The 14,035-nt window shown below is 37.2% G+C and overlaps 1 protein-coding gene across 1 annotated transcript in view; it reads left to right on the forward strand.

Moving 5' to 3' along the window:
* The window catches only part of LOC122788017, a 314,760-nt gene that overhangs the window by 165,068 nt on the left and 135,657 nt on the right, over positions 1–14,035 (forward strand). Inside the window, exon 7 of the mRNA XM_044054940.1 lies at positions 5,860–5,952. Coding sequence (XP_043910875.1) covers positions 5,860–5,952 — 93 coding nt within the window. The remainder of the gene's footprint in view (positions 1–5,859; positions 5,953–14,035) is intronic.

The following is a 14,035-nucleotide window of genomic DNA, read 5'->3' on the forward strand; positions in this document are numbered from 1 at the left end:
TTAACAAGGTTTCCTACTAATGCAAATAAAAAAAAAATGTTAACTCAACTTGTAAAAAATGAAAATCAGAAATAAAATTAGTCATGTTTATCTATGAAAATAAATGAATCCACAAAGAAAAATGCATTTTGCATATATGTTAGCACATTGGATACAAGGCCATCTTCTACTGAAGTTATTTCAAATTATGATGCAATATTAACTTATGCTTATGCTATAGCATATGAGTTTAGTATACATTGTTCTGCTCTAAGTCAGAATCTTGGTTTTTTTGTTCATATTGCAGACCAGGTAATTATCTAGGTCCTTGTTCTCTTTTTTCAAATGCCATTATTAGGATTGCCTTCTCCAAACTTAAGAAAATTTCATCTAGGAGTCCAGGTAAGATAGCCAGTGCCAAAGAGGTTCTTATACTCATTTCATGATTTATTTTGAATAAATTACTGGAAAATGGAATTCCACCTTATAACTGGAAGCTGTCTTACATTACCCCTGTAAATAAAAAAGACAGAAATTATATAATTAGCAATTATATGTCCATATAGTTGACATCTCTGGTCAGTAAGTACTTTGAAAGATGTCTAGTAGAATTAACACATAACTCAGGTTAACATTTAAGGATATTGCCCATCATGGTTTCATAGGTTCATAAGAGATTATTAGGCTAATGGTTTAAGGGCCCTTACAAGCCTAGCCAATATAATCTGATTTTACCCAATATATGGCTCCTAGGGAAAAGAGGATGGCATGGATTTGTACCTGTGCATTGAGTATGTTACAGATTGCCCATGTCCATAAGGGACATAGGCACTACCCCAGGTGTGAATTTGTGATCCCCCCATTCATTGATCCATGTTGCGTTTGAACAGGGCCAGGTAAGGGGTCTGTTTAATGTGAATAGGAAGCCTGTTTCAAAGATGGTGCAATCTCTGAGACACATATCTGTCTCTCCAGCATGTTTTGTTTGAATTGCTGGCTAAGTTTAGATCCCTAAATCAGGTGACCCTCATGCTGTTTGACGTGTGTGTGTGTGTGTGTGTGTGTGTGTGTGTGTGTGTGTGTGTGTGTGTGTGTGTGTGTGTGTGTGTGTGTGTGTGTGTGTGTGTGCACATGTGTGTAGCAGCTCTATTAGGGCTGCATTTGTGATTGCTTTGTAGGTCAAGCATAGGTCACCCCTTAATAGTCGGTAGGAGACAGAGTAAAGGGATAGGGCTTTTAATCTGTCTACATAGTTCATGTTGTTTGCACCCTGTATTTTGTTTGTGAGGAACCTGTGAGGTCATTCCAGCTGTTGTAAGTACCTAGTCAAGTACATGCAAAATGAACTGTACTGGAGTATTGGTCCAATGAGGGCTGAGTATAGTGGGGCTACAATTTCCTTTGATATGGATGCCATACCTTTAGTTATAAGTTGTAGCATATAGAAAGGGCTTCCACACCACTGTGGACACATGGTTGTCAAAGTTCAGGCTACTATCTAGCTGTGTACCTAGATCTCTCACCTCTAAGTCTACTGTAAGGGCTGTAAAACAAAGATTTACTATGAATAATTTAGTATGCTTTTACAATCAAATTACAATGGTCTTCAATATGGGTTTGTGTCTAGGAGTGATCATTTTGGACCATACCAAAGCCTTTTACTGTTTGACATTCCATTCCATTTTCAACCACTTCAATGAATCTAACATTACTTGTTATATTGTTAGATGGATCATGCACTGGTTAACTGAGAGACAGCATTGTGTTAAGATACATAAAGTTCATTGAGATTTTCTGCCTGTAACATCTGGTTTTCTTCGAGGATCGGTTTTGGTTCCAGTGCTGTTGAAACTTGCTTCTTCTAGTAGTCTAAGGAACACCAAATTTGGGGTACAGAAATGACTGTAAAACTGGTTTTATAAAACAAACTAAATCCGATGCCAATGATCTTAATGCATAGTTGTGTCTAATTTGTAAGTGATCATGGGGTACTGGACTAAAATTTAGCCTAGAGAACTCCAAACTTACGGATTTCTCAAATAAAATTCAAAAAGTTCCCATCTATTTGGCATGCTTATTACTAGCAGAGGCCAGTTAATATAAAGATCTTGGCATCATTATTACACCTGATTGCTTTTTTAACCATCATGTCGGGGCTATCAATACTAAAACAATTAAATATACATCACATTTATTAAGATGTATTTCAAATAGAGATGAGTAATATTTTCTTATGGTGTATATAACTTACATCAGACCTATTACTGAGTATAACATATTTTGAACTCACACTAAAACTCAATTAAAAATTTTAGAAGTTGTCCAGATCAAATATATTATGAGAATTCTATAACTAAGGCACTTAAATTACAGGGCTAGGCATAAGTATTTAAAACTGGTTTCTTTCTGCTATAGGCACATTTGGGGTAATTTCATACTAGCATATAACATATTTAATTACCCTGTTTTACAGCTAAAGTACAACATAGAAGTCTTTAACCATCCAAAGACTTTTAGACACTATAATATGAAATTTATTTCCAAAGTAGGAAGATGTAGTACAAGGAATTGATATTTTATTGTCAAAAAATCACTAAACTATAGAATAAAATCTTGATCTGGATAAGGTGGTACAAAAATCTGGAGACTTTTAAATCCAACTTAGATACTTGGGCAGGTAACAACATCTTTGAACCACTTCTTGAGGAATCAGTGTTTCCTGATGGCTGTGAGACCTGAATACTATGGTCAAATTTATGAACTTAACTCTATGAATTTGTCCCTCCTATAGAACTCTAATTATGAAATTCCCAGAGAATGTTAACTCCGTTTTGTCAAACTAGTGCTTCTACAATGCCAGGACTCAGACAAAGGGTGATCTTTCTACATCCATTAAATACAAATTATATCTCAACTAATCTTTCAAAAAGACATTACATTTATTTATATATTTGTGTCGTCCTTTCCATCTGTTTTGTAGTTTACTGTTTTTGAACTTGTGACAAAATAGCAGGTAACAAATTCCTCAACTAATTTAAATAATGTAATTGTCCACATACCACTGCCCCATCATAATAAATATGCCAATGTCTGGCCAATGTGACTACTTTTATTAACTTATACAAACTTTAGAATAATAAATGTGTAACAAATCACAATGACATAAACATTAAGACACAAAAACAGATATAATAAGTACAGTTATTTAGACAGTGTTGAAAATGCTTATCCACCAACAGAACTAGTAACAAGCAGCATTAAACATACCAGTCACTACAGACTAACCAAATCAACCCCAGAGCAAAATACCCCTATTAATCCCCACTTAGGCAAACAACTCAAAGAAAAGAAAGTGAGAAAGTTGGTCTTCCCTTCAATGAAACAGACTACTCTAACACCACCCAAACTGCTATCTAACCCTGAAACCTTTAGACAAATTAAGTCTGAAAACCCATCACTAAGTGTTTCAATAATAATAAAATACACACATTAAGTCTAGATACATCACTCAAGTGAATAACACCTGACCTATACCATAATGGATCCCTATCAGGAAATTCCCAGTGGTCTAGAGCAGTACAATCCAAAGAAGGAGATGCTCTTGACATCCTGTTATTAATAAAGTTCCTAGCCATCTCTACACCTTTAAAACTAAACTTCTCTCACCAGACTTGCCTTTGAATTATCAAAGACCAACCAAAAAACACTTTAGGAAACCTTTTCTTCAACATAACCAAATCTATCACTATTTGTGCTAAGAACCTTCCTTTAAAGTATGCTACCTAATTCACCCCCGAGTGAATTACAATGATCTGCAGAATACCCAACACTGCATGTAGCTCATTTAACCTGGCTACATGGATTCCACCTTTAAGCACATTTCTTTGAAACCATGCCAAATCACATCCCATTTTGAAGCAGCAAGTCCAAAAAGACTCCACCAGGATTTACCGCTGCTGATTTTGCAACCCAAAAGAATTCAGTTGTGCCAAGAAAATAATACAGACCACCGTCCTTCTCTCTCTCATTATCAATTCAATAGACTTGCCTTCTAAAGCCAAGTCTGAAGCTTTGTCTGTCTAAAAATAATGAGCTAACACCAATGGTAAAATTGATTCCAGACTTTACAGAAAGTCTATGGGTGCTATTGATTTTTCGGTACTTTTCAGTTAATGGGGCAACAGCTTGCTTGGCTTCATTAATGGTTTTGTCGTAATGAAAGTTGTCATTCATTTAATCTCCTATCAAAACAAAACCAGTATGCATTGTATATTTAACTCTCCCTGTTGCTGCTGCTTCTATACCTATAAAACTGGATAACTATGCTTATAATTTCAGAACTGGGCAAGGTAGGGTATGCAGAAGTGGTGTGTGGTTAAGGGGCATACCTCTCAAACATCCCTGAATTTCAGCAACGTCCCTGATTTTGGCTCAGATTTTTAGCTCTGTCCCTCATAAATCAGAACTGATGACGTTTGGAGAAAAGGTGTTAATTCACATCATCTTATTCTGTCAATATCTCAAGTTAACAGTACTAATATTTTAAGTGTCCCCAATTACTTCTGGATTTGTTCCAGATTCTTTTGAGATTTGTCCCTGACTGGTTGACGACTATGCTAGAGGGTGTAGCTGGTGGAAGGGCGTGCCTAAGAGATGTGAGTGGGACTTAAAGTACCACTTGCTCTGAGGTTAAAGGCTTCTGAGGTCTGAATCTGGCCTTGAAGAAAGTTGATTGGTATGGTTTTGTGTCCTGAGCAAGTACAGATTGTAGTTTCCAGACCGTCGGAAGAAAAATAAAGACCAGAGCTCTCAATTTCACTTTCACAAATACGGCATGATACCTACCTTTCAAAATGAGAAGCAAACATGCAAAATAGAACAACTGCTCGCAACTTTAACCAATGAGCTCGAATTTGGTTAAAAAGATTTATCCTGTGCTTACAGTTTTGTTAATGAAACGATTTTGTTTAAAAAATCTCAGCATTTGAAGTTTTATAAACCTTTTCTGTGTGGAAAAGAGAACTGTTATTGAGCAAAGTGTGAAAATATTCCTCAGAATAAGGTATGGGTAAGAAGTACATCCACACTCGAGGCCAAGAAAGCTGTTGCCCCGTTAATGGAAAAGTACCAATTTTTTTATGTGGATCTAGTTGTCATCCTTCTCGTACTATTTCTTCCTTCGATTTGGAGAGATGCTGAGATCTAAATGATTATATTGTAGAAGACATTACTTTTTGCTGGAATATGTTGGTCAAGGAGAGGTAATGATGTAAATTTCTTACAACAAGCTGATTTTAAAGTTCTAATGGAACATCAGGACTGTGCTGATCAAACACCTCTTAGAAACATATTTGCAAACAAGGATGTGTCAAAGCAGACTAGTACTGATGATGTGAATAATTATTTATTTTTTGTTTCAGAATATAATGTGTCATCTCATCAAATTATGGTTATTTTGCATCATTGGAAATATTTATTAAATGAGGTCATATTAAAAGATGGTTTTGAAACAAAAAATACCATATAGAAAGGGTAGACGTTTGGGTGATAGAGTGATTCACAATTATTTTGTATATAATATTTATCACCCTATTTACGCACAACCCCAATGCAATGGAATTTTTCCTTGTGGTCTTTGTGGTTGTTGTGATAATGTTGTTAATGTCTTTTAGGTTATTAATGGTATTAAGGTAGACATCAAGTGACAATACTCTTCTAAGTCTACCTATGATATATATATTTTACAATGTTATTGTCATTTGTTTTACATTGGAAAAACAAAGAGGAAACTAAAAGACAGGTTATATGAGCACTTAAGGGACATCAGAATAGCTAAAAAGGATAGTCCTAATGCTAAACATTTTACTTTGTTTTATTCAGATATCATGAAGACATTACAGACTCGTATGTCATACGAAATGATTTCCAAATGTAGTGGAGGCTTTGACAGTACTGCAATGCGGTTACAAAAAGGTAGTTTCTGCATTTTAAAATTTAATACATTAAAATCATGTGGTCTTAATAATAAATTAAGTTGAAAATAATTAATTGATTGACTGATCGTTGTTTGTAATTATATAGTCAACGTATTTAATATTCTGGTTGATTATTTGATTTATTCCCTCTAAAGGCTTTGGAGAAGTGCCAGTATTGTTTTACATTTGAATAAAGCTGTTGTTTTTTGCTTTACCAACCAACCTGCTGCAGCTTTCTAATGTTTCGTATCTCCTAAGGTACTGCTATTGGCTGCTTACCTCTGGCAACAATGCATGAAACCTGTGAAAGTGATACAATTTATAGGTTCATAGGTTCATAGGTGTTTACTAGGCTAACAACCACAAGGGCCTTTTTAAGCCTAGCCATGCATCCCAAATCTCTGACATGTTCTGATTCCCTTGATAAATGTAAGCATGGGCCTGGGAGATGAACCATTTACAGCTTACCTCTGTCCATTAGAGACATAGGTACTAAACCAGGGATGAATTTCTGGTTTCTCATCCAATTGTCCAAGTTGCACTTGAACTGGGTTATGGAGGAACTCTGCTTCACATGGATGGGGAGCCTGTTCCATTGATGGGGTAGTCTCTGGGATACATAACTAGCTCTCCCGCATGTTCTATTTATATCACAGGCAAGTATTAAGTCATTAGAATGGGTAATTCTGATGCTGTTTATTTTGTGGATATGCAGGAGGTCCATCAGAGTGGGGTCTGACAATGCCCTGCATGCCAGGCATAGATCTCTCCTCAAAAGCCTGTAGGATACAGAAAACAGGGATAGGGCCTTGAGGTGGTCTGCATAGGACATATTACTTATGTGCTGTATTCTTTTAGTGAGAAACCTTTGTGGACATTCCATTTGTTGGATATGCCTGGTTAGGTAAATACCAAGGGGGCAATGTACTCAATGATAGGTCTGATGACTGCCGAATACAGTAGAACAATGACTTCCTTGGACTTGGATAACATACCTTTGTTTATAAGTTGCGCAACATAGAATGATTTCCTCACCACTGTAGACATGTGATGATAAAAGGCTTGATTACTATCTATGTGTGTCCCTAAGTCCCTTAGTACTGGGTCAGCTATAAGGGGTGTGTTGTCAATATGATAGTTATCAGGGATGGATGACTTCCCAAAAGATACTATTATGCATTTCTTGGCATTTAGTTTTAGTCCATGACTCTGACACCAGTTGTTTGTCTATGTTAGCCCCTCCTGGAGAACATTTGTGTCAGTGTGAGATTCAGTGACAGCTCCTAATTTGCAATCATCTGCAAATTTATTCGGCTAGAGATCACTGACACTGGCCTTGACTTCTGAGAAGTAAATGCCAAAAAGGAGCAGTCCAAGGGCTGATCCCTGAGGGACTCCACTTGTGACTAGCCTCTTTGTAGAAGTGGACTCCCCAGTTCTATCTTTCTGGGTCCTGTCTGTTAGCCAGTTGGCTATCCACCAGGTGACATACTAGTTTGTACCTAACCTCTTGAGTTTGTCAATGGTACCCAAATGGGGTATTGTGTCAAATGCCTTGGCCAGGTCAAGGTAGGCAGCATGAATGACTTTGCCATCATCCATTGCTTTGGTGACCCTTTCAAAAAAGTCCACCAGGTTGAGTAGGCATGATCTGCGTTGATGAAACCAAACTGTTTTGGGTCCAATATCTGGAGGTTTACTATATCTCTATTGATCATCTCCATGATAATTCTTTCCATCGCTTTACATATAAGACTAGAGAAACTTATGGATCTGTAGTTTCCAGGGTCTGTAGATGGCCCACCTTTATGCAGAGGGATGATTGTTGCCTTTTTCCATTCATGAGACACGAAGCCTGTTTGGAGGCTACAGATAAACAGTAATTCCAGAGGCCCTGATAGGTCATGTTTCATGCTATTTAGAAGGCATCCTGGGATATTGTCTGGGCCAATTGATGTAGTAGTGTTCTTGGTCTTAGAGAGACCATTAAGAACCTGTTCCCTAGTGATAGTAGCTGGAGTTATATTTGATGATATTTCCTGAGGGAAGGTTGAGGGGAGAGAAGGTAAAGTTGGAGCTAAATTTATCAGCCAGGAGATTTGCTATATCTTCTGGTTCAGTATAGGTGGCTCCATTTACAATGAGCTCTGCAAACAATTGTGTATTGCCTTTGAGGTTGTGGACATATCTAAAGATTGCTTTATGGTTGTCTTTGTCCTAGGAAGCCAAACTTAACTCAAATTTGGCTTTGGTAGACTTTTGTTGTCCTCTGAGTTGTTTGTTTAGTTTGATGAGAGTGCTTTTATCCTGCTGGGTGTGGCACCTCCTAATTTTTTGCCATGATTTTCTTCATCCGGTTATACAGTTGATTGATTTCACCATCAGCTATAACTTTCAATCTACCCAGTACATGCTTAGCAGGAACACCTTCAAGCTCTGCAACACTAATTTAATCAAAACGACCTGTATCATGTTAGGCTAACAAGTCTACTTTGTCAAAATTTGCCCCACAGCTTCATTATCAGAGTGGAAAACTCTTACTGCCACACAATCAACAATGCTCATATATGCATTAACTCCAAAAATGTGACATCCTTCCTCCATTCACTCAGCCAGTTAGAAGGTCGTTCTACCACAAACTATCTCTCCTTAAAGTAAACAGCCATGCTACATCAGTACAAAGTGGCAGATCTCCATATGATATTCATTCTTCCTGCCAGAAAGAAATTCCATTGAATGAATCCAGTCAGCCATATAGAAAGATAAGATCCTACTTTTCAAGATGGCCTACTCTTACCTTATGGTGTTTGCACCTCTTTCCTCTCAACAGATTGGCCAAATGTCTGCTGAATACTATACCTGGTCCTCCTGCCTTATGTGCAAAGTTTAACTAACCAAATAATTCCATGATTTCCCTAAACCCGATCTTCCCCCGGATGTACTAATCTTCCGTGCAAGACTAGTCTAGTGCTGCATGGAAGAGGCAGTTTAGGAGGAGGACGGCAGTGCGCCATGCATATTAATGAAGGCACGCTGTCTGAACTCCCAATCCTACACAGAGCGTGTACAAGTGCAGGGGACGTATCTGAGGGCAGAGCTCTCATAATAACCACGCCCATGCAATATAAAACAGCAGAAAGTGGAAATAAATGAGCTAGGCCGCTCATAGGTGTCCGCATATCCCAACCAACAGTCCCCCATGTGTACAACAGCAACAGGACATATAAATAAACTGAAGAAAACCCACTATATTTATTTAAATTTGAGTACAGTTAACCGTAGGTGCACGGGTGTACCCATCGCTGAGATACGTTTAAAGCAGCTTAAAAGGCTGAAGAGGATAACAAGGAAGATATATGCAAATGAATCAGCACAGCATTAGTGTAGTGGGCAGAGCATCCACCTAACGAGCAGGCATTCCCAGTTTGAGTCCCACTGCATCACATACCATTTTCCATGTGAAATCCGTATATGAACAATTTTTTTGCTTGTTTGCTGTATAACCTAGTAAATAACATGTAAATGTGAACTGGAGTACTGCATTAAATGCACATGTGAAGTGTCAGTGTCATAATGAATAAGCCACTAGTAAGCAGGTTTATGCATAAATATATAAGCGGTAGTAAGCATGCTGAAGTGCGGTTGTGTTGGGGTGAGCATTACCTACACAGATTAAGCAAAGTAAAAGCCAACTGAGTGTAAGACACTGTAACCAGAAGTTGGCAGTGATTACCTTCACGCAAACTCGCACAAACCCACTTAAAATGGCTTTAAAGTGCTTTAATCACTCAGTATCCAACTGCTGTTGTCCTGCACCACCAACAAAATAAACAGCTCCTGCAAGGCCCGAACCAAAGACCCTGCATACCATAGACAAACAGATCTACCACTAAGCCAGACAAATACAAATAATGTCAATGTTGTCAGAAACATAGCCAGTCCAGTCATTAAACAGCATATAGAATGTATACCTACAGCCAGATGGACGTGTGTGTGCAAATATATTACTATCTAAATGGATACAACATATCTATAGATGTAGTCACATATATATATATATATATATATATATATATATATATATATATATATATATATATATATATATATATATATATATATATATATAAATATCCAGAAATATATACAAATATATGAACAGATATACATGCAAATGCTGACAACTACACATATATATGTCAACATCCATACATCCACATATACACAGCAAGTTACACATATGTACGCAGATAAATGTCCCCATAGGTATATACGAACAGAGTTAGAAATATCTAAGCAAATATATACACCCACAGAGGTATAAATGGCCAGACATCTGTAGATAGCAATGGTAGATTAACAGACACATATATATGTCCACATGAACCGTGAAAGGCCTTGACAAGCCCCAAACAATATATGTTACATACGAATTGGCATACCCCCCACCCACCCAGACAAACACGTCTGCCCTGCAAAACACTACCAAGCTCAATGTAATGTACGTGTGTCATTGAAATAGGGATTTTAATTAGCCCTCAGTCATGTTCCACATGTTGACATCACATCCCCCTCTCCCCCACCCACTAGGCGGCCCAAGCAGTACAGGCCCATCCAACCAAGGCCATCCCCGACCCATATATTCATTACCCACAATTCTGCTTTCCCCCACCCTTTGCACACACGCAGGCATCATCTCAACCCTGGTTACTGGTCTGCAGCTACCACACTACCACACATTGCTCCCCCCTCCACACCCCCCCTCTGGACTTATCCCGCATGTTGTCTTGATCCAAGTATCCTAGGTCTGGCACACGCCATAGTCCATGCACATAGTCATGGGTACCTATGTAATTCTGGGTGTAGATGAAAGTTGTATACCCAATGTATGGGCTGTCCTGCATGGGATGAATGATTACCTGGTACTAACAATAGATTTAATGTGTGACTCTGTGTATACTAATGGATTTAGTTGTAGGTATCGCAAAGCATATGTGGCACACAAGGTTGGCCGGTATGCACATGAAACAGTACCCAGCAATAGCAGGCAACATGCCAGGATATGTAGCTACATATGTAGAGGAAACAATACCCACATAGCACATAGCTCACAAAGTCAGTGTGCCACACAGTCACATCCCTTATGGCTAAACAACACACCTAATATACTTGTAATAGGTGACTCTATTGTCAGACACACTGACGTCCCACTCACCAGGCTGAATAAGGAGAAGGTCACTGTAAGCTGTCTGTCGGCTGCCAGGATCCGCCACATAACACAAGCAGGAAAAACACAAAAAGTGGACCGCAGACCCAAAATGAACAACGGTTGAATGCCGATGCAAACAATAAATACTGTGAATCCAAAAAATAAATACCACACTGTAATTCCTGAACAAACAGCATCTGAAATAGTGCTGGTAGTAGCAGAAAGAAGTTCCAAAAATAAATGCCACTCTATAGCTCCAAAGCAAACAGTGTTTAAAACAAATATTGAAAACAGGTGATGCAAGTCACAATATTTTCCATGTGAATGACCGCAAGTCGGTAATAAGTAAACAGAACTTTATTTTACATAAGGTTAAGCGCTTTTCGTCCCACCAAATTGTGGGACTTCTTCAGACAAACAAGAACAGAGCATTAAAATCTAATTAAATAATTAATTTGGCTCCAAAATGTGAGCGCCGTAACGCAGCAACAGTAAACAGTTGGTAAACCATATTGAACTATAGTCAGTTAATGAATTTAATAGAGTGTACCTAAAACTAAAAATAGTACACATCAATACTCGAATACAAATAAAACAATTAAAACTGGTTAAAAGTTTCAAAATACTAGTCCAATAACCTAATAACCAGCCGTAAAAAATGTAAAGTCTACAGATAAAATCCATATATCATTATTGTAGTGTGAATGTACAATAATATGTAAAGGCAAACAACACATATAGGCATTGTTAATACAAATGAACTAAAAATATATTAAAAATATAAAACCATCAAATATTAAATAAATAAATGTACTACAAAAATTGTATAATCTTGAGCAATTATATATAATATATGTTAGTTTTTATCTACGCAAACTTTTTAACTTTAAAATAGGGTACAGAGAACAAATCTCATTTAATCCTGGTGGTACACTGGCATGAAGACTCAATTGCCAGTATTATTCCTGTACTTCAAGTAAAACCTGTTCAGGGCTGTCACGCCCATCTGTTGCAATTGTATCAACTGCTCTAAATAAAAATGAATGATTAACATTTTCTAAAATATGTTTGGCCAATGCATTGTCTGGTTTATTTTTCCTAATGGCATATAAATGCTCGTAAACCCATTCACGTAATTTTCTATCTGTCTTGCCAATGTAAAAGGCAGGACATGATTGGCACTGGGCTAAATAGACAACTCCTTTTGATTGACAGTTAAATTTATATTTAATTTTGTATGTGACATTCCTAATGGTGAAAGTTTCACCTGTAATCATGTGTATACAGTATCTACACATGTTACATTGGCACATTCCTTTTGTAAGTGGTGTTATTTTTGTGTTGGTCTGTATTATTTGTTTGAGGTTCCTACCCCTTCTCCAAGTAATTTTTGGTTTAGCTGGTAATTTGGTACTTATGTCAGTATCAGATTTTATCATGTTCCAGTTTTTGTTGATAATAAAAATAATGACATCACTATCTAAACTAAATGGAGTAATAAGTGCCAAATTCATTTCAGATGTGTGAGTATTACATGTATCAGGTGTTTGGTGTTGATGAGTTCCCAAAATAGGAAAATAGAAACCTTGTTCGCTTTTGATTGTAACTTCTTGTACCAATTGGTCCAAGAATTGTTGTGGGTAATCCCTACTAATAAACATTGTTTGTAATAATTGACATTCATCATAAAAATGCTCATTCCTTGACACCATACGAGCTGCTTGTACTAACTGTCCTTTTACAACAGATTTCTTTTGATGTACAAGGTGATTACTACTGTAATGGAGGAAAGTGTTGGAGTAGGTTTATTTCCTGTATATTTTAGTGTAAAAACCCTTATTAATATAATCTTTAAATAATTCAACATCAAGATACATTATTCTATCTTTGCTGAAGGAATACGTAAAGCTTAAAAAGTCAGTACTCGAATTAAAAAAAGAAATCAAGTCTAAAGCCATGTCTTCATTACCATCAACCAGAATAAAAATATAATCTAAAAAGTGTGTATAATACTTGATGTTGCTCATAATATTTGAATTCTTCCCCAAAACTTCCTGCTCCCAGTAAGCCATGACTAAGTTGGCAAAACTCCAACCGCAGGGGGAGCCCATGGCTACCCCTATTTTTTTGTAAATAGATTTTATTATCAAATGTGAAGTAGTTGTAAGACAAAACAATGTCTAACATTTCTTCCACTAATTTGATTTCAGTATGTGGTGCCCAATGTTTTCTCAAGATGAAACTGACCCATTCAATGCCATCTTGATGTGGTATACAGGTGTATAAATCCTTAACATCAACTGCTAGGAAATTCAAGTTGTCCTTAAATTCTAATATGTTGATGTTGTGGAGAAAGGACCAATAATCTTTACATATAAATTTCTCCTTGAGGACATATTTTTGTAAAATCAAGTCTATCATTTTGGCGCATGGATAGGTAATACTGTTCCTCGCGTCTACCAGTGGTCTCATGGGTGGGTTGATTAATGATTTATGAATTTTTGGAATACCAAAAAGAATAGGTAGTCTAGGTGCAAGCATAGTCAAATAATCTAATGTGGTCAACTCTATCCTACCTTCTATGAACCAATCATTAAAGGAGGACCTAATGATATTATATGATTGGTGGAGTTGATTCCTAGATGTCTCTTCATATGCTGCATAGGTTCATAGGTTCATAGGTTCATACTAGGCTATCTGCCCTGGGGCAATTATAAGCCTAGCCCGATTCTGTATGGCTTATGCCACCCCTTGATTTGAGTATACTGTGCCCTTTTTTAAGGTTTAGTTTACTGTGCCTCTGTCTAATAGTGACACGGGAGCAATCCCTGGGACAAACCTACGATCCCCCATCCACTTATCGAGATTCTTC

Source organism: Protopterus annectens, chromosome 13.part0 (genome assembly GCF_019279795.1).
Source record: "Protopterus annectens isolate FY-2018-M chromosome 13.part0, PAN1.0, whole genome shotgun sequence".
NCBI lineage: Eukaryota > Metazoa > Chordata > Ceratodontiformes > Protopteridae > Protopterus > Protopterus annectens.